The sequence below is a fragment of the Danio aesculapii genome, unplaced genomic scaffold, assembly GCF_903798145.1.
Source record: "Danio aesculapii unplaced genomic scaffold, fDanAes4.1, whole genome shotgun sequence".
Taxonomy (NCBI): Eukaryota; Metazoa; Chordata; class Actinopteri; order Cypriniformes; family Danionidae; genus Danio; species Danio aesculapii.
In genome coordinates this window covers 19,517-29,029 of record NW_026613838.1, presented here as the reverse complement: position 1 = coordinate 29,029, position 9,513 = coordinate 19,517, and the positions used below count along the sequence as shown (strand labels likewise).

The 9,513-nt window shown below is 39.4% G+C and overlaps 1 protein-coding gene across 1 annotated transcript; it reads left to right on the top strand.

Moving 5' to 3' along the window:
- Positions 1-1,352: 1,352 nt before the first annotated feature.
- Positions 1,353-8,039, top strand: pycr1a (pyrroline-5-carboxylate reductase 1a). The gene is made up of 8 exons (XM_056452734.1): positions 1,353-1,446; positions 1,668-1,740; positions 2,960-3,030; positions 3,102-3,281; positions 3,471-3,692; positions 4,246-4,338; positions 4,440-4,603; positions 7,617-8,039. Exons 2-8 carry the CDS (start codon positions 1,674-1,676, stop codon positions 7,780-7,782), a joined length of 963 nt encoding a protein of 320 aa, XP_056308709.1. The 5' UTR covers positions 1,353-1,446; positions 1,668-1,673; the 3' UTR covers positions 7,783-8,039.
- The last annotated feature ends 1,474 nt before the right edge of the window (positions 8,040-9,513 follow it).

Here is a 9,513-nt window from a genome sequence, read left to right as displayed (position 1 = left end):
TAAATTGCATCTAATTTAGCAATCAAATGTATTGAAGTTGTCAGTGTTTTCAGTGTAGTCTGGCCTACAGTGTCTTCTGATTTGCTATTTTAGATTTTACTGTAGGTCAAACTATACAGCTGATTTGACTTTACTTTTAGGCTTTATGTAAAAACAAACGGGGCGACACGGTGGCGCAGTAGGTAGTGCTGTGGCCTCACAGCAAGAAGGTCGCTGGTTCAAGCTTCGGCTGGGTCAGTTGGCATTTCTGTGTGGAGTTTGTATGTTCTCCCTGCGTTTGCGTGGGTTTCCTTTGGGTGCTCCGATTTCCCCAAGTCCAAAGACATCTACAGGTGAATTGGGTAAGCTAAAATTGTGCGTAGTGTATGTGTGTGAATGATGTGTATGGAGGATTCCCAGTGTTTGGTTGCAGCCGAAAGGGCATCCGCTGCGTAAAACATATGCTGGATAAGTTGGTGGTTCATTCCGCTGTGGCGACCCCAGATTAATAACGAAATGAATGAAAAGGAAATGAATGAATGAATAAAAACAAACAGCTATTTACAAGAAAAGTGTCTTACGGTGTCTATCGGTGAACTGCTGGTTTCAGGTTTCAGATTTTTTTCTGGCGCTAACTGATTGCCATTCACAATGGTATGAACCATTATAGGGGTGCTCAAATGTATATTCATATTATCTATTATTTTAATTATTAATATTATCAAAGATACAGATCAGAGCAAACTATTTCTCACTATTAGAGGACTGACCCCCCCATGCATGTTGTTTTGATGTCCGTCAAGGGGGATCAAGCATTAGTTAGGGGGGTCAATCCCCCCCAAACCCGCTGTAATTCACACCCTGCCCTAGTTGCAGAAGACAGATGAATTCAAGTAGGCCTACTTTACTATAGTATGCTTCAAAAACACTATTGTATACAATAAATCTATTTTTTTTTCACAAGGGAAGATTCAGAGACATGTGAATGTCCGAAAAATGAGAATTATATAAACATGCGCTGTCCTGAGGTTACTCAAGAAATATGTTTGAGAGCTAGTTGGTTAAAACAGAGCAAGAATATATTCATGATAAGATACATGTGTATAAATAATATTTAAAAACGTGAAAAATACAGAATTCAGTAAAATATCACGACCGTGAAGATACCGAAACTACAGCAGCAAACCCTCACAAGTTTTTCCTGTCGTTCTGTTGACACAAGCCCACGTGTTTATGAAGAGTGATGCAACTGGCTTTCTGACAGCAGAGCTGGCCAACCAGGACGCGCAGCGCACACATAAACTCCAGTGATTGGCTGAGGCACAAGCATTTCTGTGCTGTGATTGGTGAAATCGTTTTACTCCACACTCCAGTAATGGCAGTTCACAGACAGCGTGAACAACACAACAAACAAACCTGAAATAAACTAAATATAAGTCACCAGCTCTTCAGCACATCGTATTTTAGGTACGTTTGTTAGACAGCTTTTAAACTTTCAATTTTCAGCATTTTCCTCCTTGTCTCTGCTGTGTACTGCATATTCAATCCTATCAGGAAATAGATGAAATATCGAGATGCTGTTCTTCTGTTAACTTCACCTCAGCGGATGTATATAAGTGTATGAGACTCGACCGTGAACCCCTGTGTTTTGTTCAGCTGGTTAATGGTGATATTGTGGTTATTCACAGGTCAGAATGAGTGTGGGCTTCATCGGAGCGGGTCAGCTGGCGCATGCGCTGGTCAAGGGCTTCACAGCCGCAGGTACAGTGACATTTACACACACTCACCACTAGAGGACGCACTGCCACATGATAAAAACGAGAAAACACTGAGAAATTAATCCTTAACATTTTTATTTTATTTTTTTTTGGGAAATGTATATTTATACATGATCTGAAGGTGGAATAAATAAGTTTCCAATTGATGTGTGACATCTTAGGAATTCATGAAAAAAATTTCAGAAACATGAAATAACTTTATGGGACGTTCTACCAGAAACGTACATTTTCACTTATAGAAATGTGACAGGGCCTGCCCTTTAAGCTTGTCATCCTCAAAAAATCATACAAAAACAAGCACAAAATCCATCAATTCAATGATAGAAGCAAGCGGCAACCTCGCTCTCTCCCTCGTGAAGCAAATACGGAAGTAACTGAAACTTAAATTAAAAATGGCTAACTTTACAGCAGAAGAAAAGGTGTTTACACAGGGTTCAACGCTAAGGATTTTTTTCTACTGGCCAGTGGTTTTGATTTTTACTTGCCCTGCCAAAATTTTCACTGGCCCCACCAAAGAGAAGAGGTTAATAGCTATTTGATTGTGTGTGTGTGTGTGTGTGTGTATATATATATATATATATATATATATATATATATATATATATATATATATATATATATATATATATATATATATATATTTCTAATTTTAAAATTCTAAACCCAGTCCACTAACATCTGGTGGCTTCCAAATGCATGCTCATAAGGTGCATTCATATCGACTTATGACACAAGACCAATTTATAGCATAGAACATCATAACTAATAAATTGAAACTGCCATTTTTAGGCTTTGAATCAATTGTGCTGTTTTGGTTACTGTAACTTTAAATTCATATGAGGTTGTACTCTTTTTAAAATTAGACGGAGCTATAAACACCTACGCCTCTGCATAGTGGCAGATAGCTGCTTCTCACTCAGGGCTGTCTATGCTAATGAAGGAGAGATTGTCATTAATGGGTGGGACTTCCCCCTTCTGATGACACGTACAATTGTAAAAGTGTTTCTGCAGACTGTTTTTATGAAGTGTGGTTATAAAAAAATAAAATTAATAAATGTTTAGCTTTTGAGGCTGGTTATATTCACACACTGTTGACAAATAACTGTGTATAAACACTTTATAAAAGTGATTTTTGTATAATAGGTCCCCTTTAACATGAAATCTGTAATGCAGTGTTTACATTAGTCTCTTCTGTCCATCAGGTGTGATCGCCACACACAGGATAACTGCGAGTTCTCCAGACACTGACCTGCCGACAGTCATCGGGCTGAGAGTGAGTGTTTGACACGTCAGAGTTGACTGTGTTTTAGGCAGCTTTATAAACACACTTTCTCTGTACCTCAGAAAATGGGAGCATACTTCACCACCAGTAATAAAGAGACTGTGAGCAAGAGTGACGTCCTCTTCCTGGCGGTCAAACCTCATATCATTCCCTTTGTCCTGGACGAGATCGGGCCAGACATTAAAGACCGCCACCTCATCATCTCCTGTGCTGCAGGAGTGACCATCAGCTCCATTGAGAAGGTCAGACTGCTGCTTTCTGTCTTTTATTATACGCAAGTATTAAATGTTCTGCCTGATGAAATCAGAATGTCACGCTTTTCCTCATGCTTGCAGAAAAAATGATTGGGTTCACCTTTTTAGCATTTTCTGGTTTGGTAATACTCCATGGAGCCGCATGAAAATAGTCATGACCTTTGATTGATCTTGCAGAAACTGCTGCAGTACCGTTCAGCACCTAAAGTCATTCGCTGTATGACAAACACCCCGGTGGTGGTCCGCGAGGGGGCAACCGTTTACGCCACTGGCACCCATGCAGAGGTGGAGGATGGGAAGCTTCTGGAGCAGCTAATGGCCAGTGTGGGCTACTGCACCGAGGTGGAAGAGGACCTGATTGATGCCGTCACTGGCCTCAGTGGCAGTGGACCAGCCTATGTGAGCAACAATCATGCAATACAAGCCAACAATTGAGCTTGATATGAATTCTCAAATAAATAAATAAAATACTATAGTAATTTATAGTACAAAATTGATCTGTTTTAGTAATTGTATAGTTGCTATGGTAACACCGCTGCCGAAAAAAACAGCTTAAACCAGCCTAGGCTGGTTAGCTGGTTTTAGCTGGTTGACCAGCCTGGTTTTAGAGGGGTTTTGGCCATTTTCAAGCTGGTTTCCAGCTATTTCCAGCCTGGTCTTAGCTGGTCAGGCTGGAAGATGACCAGCTAAAACCAGCTGAATACTTTGTTAAAAAGTTATGAACACCACTGCAAATACAATGTGAATATTAAAATGCACTCTAAATAATAATTAAATAATAAGTTACTATTCACAGTATTTTGAAGTGCCTGCAATATTGTTATTATGCATGTTCATCATCACAGAATGTTGAATTACTGAATATCAGCTTATGTATTCAAAATAGTAAAGTATTTACTATTATTTGCTGTAGTATTTTTAATGTGGGTTTACTTTTCTCCTTTAATCTTAGGCATTCACAGCGGTTGATGCTCTTGCTGATGGAGGGGTGAAGATGGGATTGCCCAGACGACTGGCAGTACGACTGGGAGCTCAGGCCCTGCTCGTTAGTCTCTCATAGTGTCTGAATCCTTTCTCGTATTGATAATCTGATAATTGTTCTGCGCTTGAAACTTACAGTAAAATTAAGTTGTTGTTTTTTGTAAGGGGGCGGCAAAAATGCTCCTTGAGTCCGAGCAACACCCTGGACAGTTAAAGGACAACGTGGCTTCACCTGGAGGTGCTACAATCCACGCTTTGCATGTGATGGAAAGTGGCGGTTTCCGCAGCCTTCTGATCAATGCTGTCGAGGCATCGTGCATTAGAACCAGGTACAGCGACTTTTTCAGCTAGTTGTATTCATCTGGCCGTCTTAATTCAGAGTGAATTAAGGAATACATGGGAAATAAAGGGATAGTTTGCCCAAAAAGGAAATATTGTGTCATTATTTACTCTTGTTTAAGTTTCTGTCTTCTGTTGAGCACAAACAAAGATATTTTGATAATGCAAACCTCAAACCATTAAGTGAAGTTTCATAAACTAATTTCGAGAGGAGCACGTGATATGATTGAGCACGTCTGGCCACTCATCTGTAATCAGTAATAATCCAATCAGAGTGATCCTAGTTTACTATAAATGGATCATTTTCTCCCTACTGTTCTATCTTCGTTTGGAAGAATCCCCCCTTCCACCCCATCTCCTCCTTTTCCTCCCTTTTCTAAAGGGGGAGCTCTCGAGACCTACCTGATCTCGGATCTCCTGATATGCTTATCGACCGGGCGGGAGCCCTGGGCTCAAATATCTCCGAGCTCAGGGTTCTCTCCCGGGACAGCATGCCAAACCTGCTTTATAAGCTAAGCATATCTAAGTGGGAACTCTTGAATTTTTATAATAAGTCAGTGGCTTTCAGCTTTTTTCAAATAATGTTTAGTGTTTAACAGAATAAAGAAACTTAAAGTTTTGAAACCACCTGAGGTAGAGTAAATAGTGAGCAAAATCTCATTTTTGGGTGAAATATGCCTTTAAATTCTTCACTAATTACTTGATAACTACAGTTTTAATCCCTGTATTTACTTATTTTTTATGAAAACAAGAACCTTTTAACTTCAAAATAACCATTAATAAGACATCCAAACGGGCGGTGCAGTGGATAGCACTGTCACCTCACAGCAAGAAGGTCGCTAGTTCGAGCCTCAGCTAGGTCAATTGGCATTTTTGTGTGGAGTTTGCCTGTTCTCCTTGAGTTGCCGTGGGTTTCCTCCGGGTGCTCCAGTATTCCCCACAAGTCCAAAGACTTGCGCTATAGATGAAGTGGGTAAGCTAAATTGTCTGTAGTGTATGTGTGTGAATGGGTGTTTCCCAGTGATGGTTTGCAGCTGGAAGGGCATCCGCTGCATAAAACATATGCTGGAAAAGTTGGTGGTTTATTATGCTGTGGTGACCCCGGATGAACAAAGGACTATTAATAAATGTCAAAAAGAAAATGAATGAATGAATGAATAAGACAAATCTCTTGTTAAATCTCAGTTAGGACTTCTGGATGAAATGTGTGTCTAAACGTCAAACAGGTTTTTAAATAAGAGAAGCTGGTAAATTTTCAGGAGTTTCCTCCTCTGTGTTTTTTCTGTTGTTGATGTTGTTTACTGCGTCGGCATCTCCACACACACTATTCCTTCTACGCCATTAAACTGCGGAGAAGTGCCACATTGTCATTGTAAAACGGAATGCCTCAGTAAATCCGATCTGCCTGTTAACACGATAGTCGCATTGTCACATATCTGATTTATATCTGATTTATTTCCACGTATGAAGGAAACCTTAAACCGATCTCTGAATATCCAAATGCACGCGTTTTTTTCGTGTTTGCACAGTCATAGAACAGATCCGATCTATATCACATATAAAAATCGGAATTGGGTCACATTTATGGCCCATTTCCACTGAGTGGTACGGTACGGTTCGGTTGTACTAAAAGGCGGGGCAAGACGCGCAGCTGAACGCTATTGGTTTACAGAGATGCGTCACTCGCAGAAGCTGGGAAATGAAAACTAAGGAACCACCATTTTTAAAAACAAAGCCGAGACATTACACCGTAATAATATATACATGTAATAACAAGCCATGGGCGACCCGAGCTCAAACAAACCTTGTGGTCGTCTTGATGAACAGCCACAAAGCCAAGAAGAACAAAATCTGCTGTGTCCTGTTGTTGTTTTAAGAGCCCATCTAAAAGTGTGGACCGTTTTACTTTCTCCAGAGAGTTCGCCACGCATCTGTATCTAAAATAATGAACTTCTTGAACTCATTAATAACGTGTACGTACTCATTGAAGCGCTCGGATAGTCCGCACAAACGCGAAAGTGAAGCGCAAAAAACAAACAAACAAAAAGCTGAAAAAAAAACAGCAGCAAATGATGCTTTCTGCAGCATAAAACTTGAATAAACTGCCATGTTTAATTATTTTCATCACCTTGTGGGCTATTATGAACTCATAATGACAGAATTAATCTCTAACAAGAGGCTACACGTGCTGCTGAAGATTAAAGACACAGATGAGAGGTCTGCTCTGACTGTGGGCTATATTTCGTGTTGGTTTTGAACCCAAATAAGGACTAAATGTATGCTGTGTGTAGTTTTTCTGTAAGTGGTAACATATCAGAGACTGTAAAGGTCTGTATGTGTTCATATATTTAGCATTTATTTATTTATTTTATATAATTGCAGACGTTACAGTAGGCTGTTTCGCACTGTCATTGATCTGCAGTTATAATCATGTTTATAGAAAGGTTAGTAATGAACATTTATACACTAGTATTTATGTGTATGAAGCATCTGTTTTGAGAGAAGTGCTTCTTGTATGATATGTGAACGACCCGTACAACTTTACTGTGACATTTCCTTGAGTAAAAAGGACATTGTCTGAAACTTTCTGTTGTACACCTTGCCTACCAAATAGGTACCCTTTTGGCAGTGGAAACGCAAGCCTGATAAAGGTGACCCATACCGACCCATACCGTACAATACTGTACCTCTCAGTGGAAACGGGCCATTAACTGGCAGTGCAATATGGGGCCTTAGTGTATGTCAAATGCTAAACTGAACAAATGTATCTTCAACTGTGACCTAAAAACCCCTAAAGACAATGCCTCTTGAATGTACAGAGGAAGACCATTTCACAATTTCGGCCCTATGACAGCAAATGCAGTCGCCATTGTCACTGATTACCTGAACTAATTGACCTGGTTGATGTATGAGAACTTATTTGATTCGTGATCTATGTTTCCATGGGCTCTTTGAACAGATTGGTCTCATTTCAAGCTCACTCTTTTTCTTTTTTTTTGACAGGGAGCTTCAGTATTTGGCAGATCAAGAGAAGATTTCTCCCGCTGCTATCAAGAAGACGACTCTGGACAAAGTTCTCCAGCAGCCGGGGGTGACAGCAGCAGGGGTCGGGGTCCGGACTGGAATCAACCTCTTTAACAGTACAAACCCCAAACACAAGAAAAACTGAACCCTATCAGTAGCACAACCAGCTTACACATAGACAAAAGCACTCCAAAGATTTGCAGATCAGATGATAGAACCAAAAATACTTGAAATAGTTTTCATGAACTGGTTAGTGGGATTTATATATTTGATTCTGTGCTTAGATACGTTTTTATACTGCGCTTATGGCTTATGCTGGTTTGGACCGACTTTAAGCAATAGCTTCTGTTGATATACACTGTAACTGTAGGTAGATTTAATAAATCATGTCTAATCTAGAAAGATCATGTTGATTTTATTTTTAAATATTTTAATATTTTTCGTCTGAACAAAGTGATTTGTTTAAACTAGTCAGTAGTTTTCATGTCAGTTTTGTCCACTATTGGTGGATCATCAAAATGGGGCTGCGTTTTATTCCTCTTTTTTTTATTGTTGACATCTTTTTTATTGACATTGCACTCAATTAAACAACAATTTCAAAACGTTTGAAAAACACATTTACTTTGCTCAAACAGAACCCACCCCCCCCGACACACTGCACCATTTCTATACATTATATTATGCGCACATCATGCTTTATACATACATACATGCATACATAAGCAATTACAAGTAGATAAAGTTCCCTTATATATTCACTCATATATTGTACATGTACAGTTGGTCAGAATTTTTAGCCCCCCTGAATTTTTAGCCCCCCTGTTTATTTTTTTCCACAATTTGTGTTTAACAGAGAGAAGATTTTTCCAACACATTTTTCAAGACACTTCTATACAGCTTAAAGTGACATTTAAAGGCTTAACTAGGTTAATTAGGTTAACTAGGCAGGTTAGAGTAATTAGGCAGGTTATTGTATAATGATGGTTTGTTCTGTAGACTATCGAAAAAATCTAGCTTAAAGGGGCTAATAATTTTGACCTTAAAATGTTTTTTAAAAAATTGAAAACTGCTTTTATTCTAGCCGAAATAAAACAAATAAGACTTTCTCCAGAAGAAAAAAATATTATCAGACATACTGTGAAAATTTCCTTGCTCTGTTAAACATCATTTGGGAAATATTTTTAAAAATAAAATTAAAAAGGGGGCTAATAATTCTGACTTCAACTGTATAAAAAATAAATCACAATAGGCTTAAGAAATATAAAATAAGAAAAAAATCAAATGGCTAAAAATTCAAATAAAATGGAGGAAAGAAAAATATGAGAAACAATCATTTCACTTTTAGATGTGTATTTGCGAATTTCCCTTCCCTTGTTTCCTCGGGGGTATCCCCACTGCTGCTACAAGATTTGCAGCACCTGAAACGCTACGGTTACTAAAGTAACCCTTCGTTCCCCGAGGGGGGGAACGGAAATGCTATGTGGAAACTTCCACTATGGGGATTTCGTCAGAATCCAATCATCTGAAAGAGTATAAAAACGGGCCAATGAAATGCCAATGAGTTGGCAGCGTCAGCGTGCACAGCTGGCGTCAATGACAATCAGTCATGCTATAAAGACGCAGCCAGTGCCATGCTCGACATCCTTTTCTAGCTGAAGAGACTTTCACGCTCAACAGCTAAGGGACAATCGTTGTGGCGAAGGAACATAGCATTTCCGTTCCCCCCCTCGGGGAACGAAGGGTTACTTTAGTAACCGTAGCGTTCCCCTTCGGATGGGGAACTCCAATGCTATGTGGAAACTTCCACTATGGGGAAATCTATGGAAAACGCCACAACGAAAGAACCTTACTGCGTCCCTGGCGAAGGGTGTGCCAC

What these genes read in the sequence shown, in the direction of transcription:
- pycr1a (XM_056452734.1), top strand. Translation starts at nt 1,674, where the DNA reads ATGAGTGTGGGCTTCATCGGAGCGGGTCAGCTGGCGCATGCGCTGGTC. An exon ending in GTGGCAGTGGACCAGCCTAT is followed by an intron (nt 3,693 to 4,245) that starts GTGAGCAACAAT and finishes CTTTAATCTTAG; the next exon opens with GCATTCACAGCGGTTGATGC. An exon ending in TGGGAGCTCAGGCCCTGCTC is followed by an intron (nt 4,339 to 4,439) that starts GTTAGTCTCTCA and finishes GTTTTTTGTAAG; the next exon opens with GGGGCGGCAAAAATGCTCCT.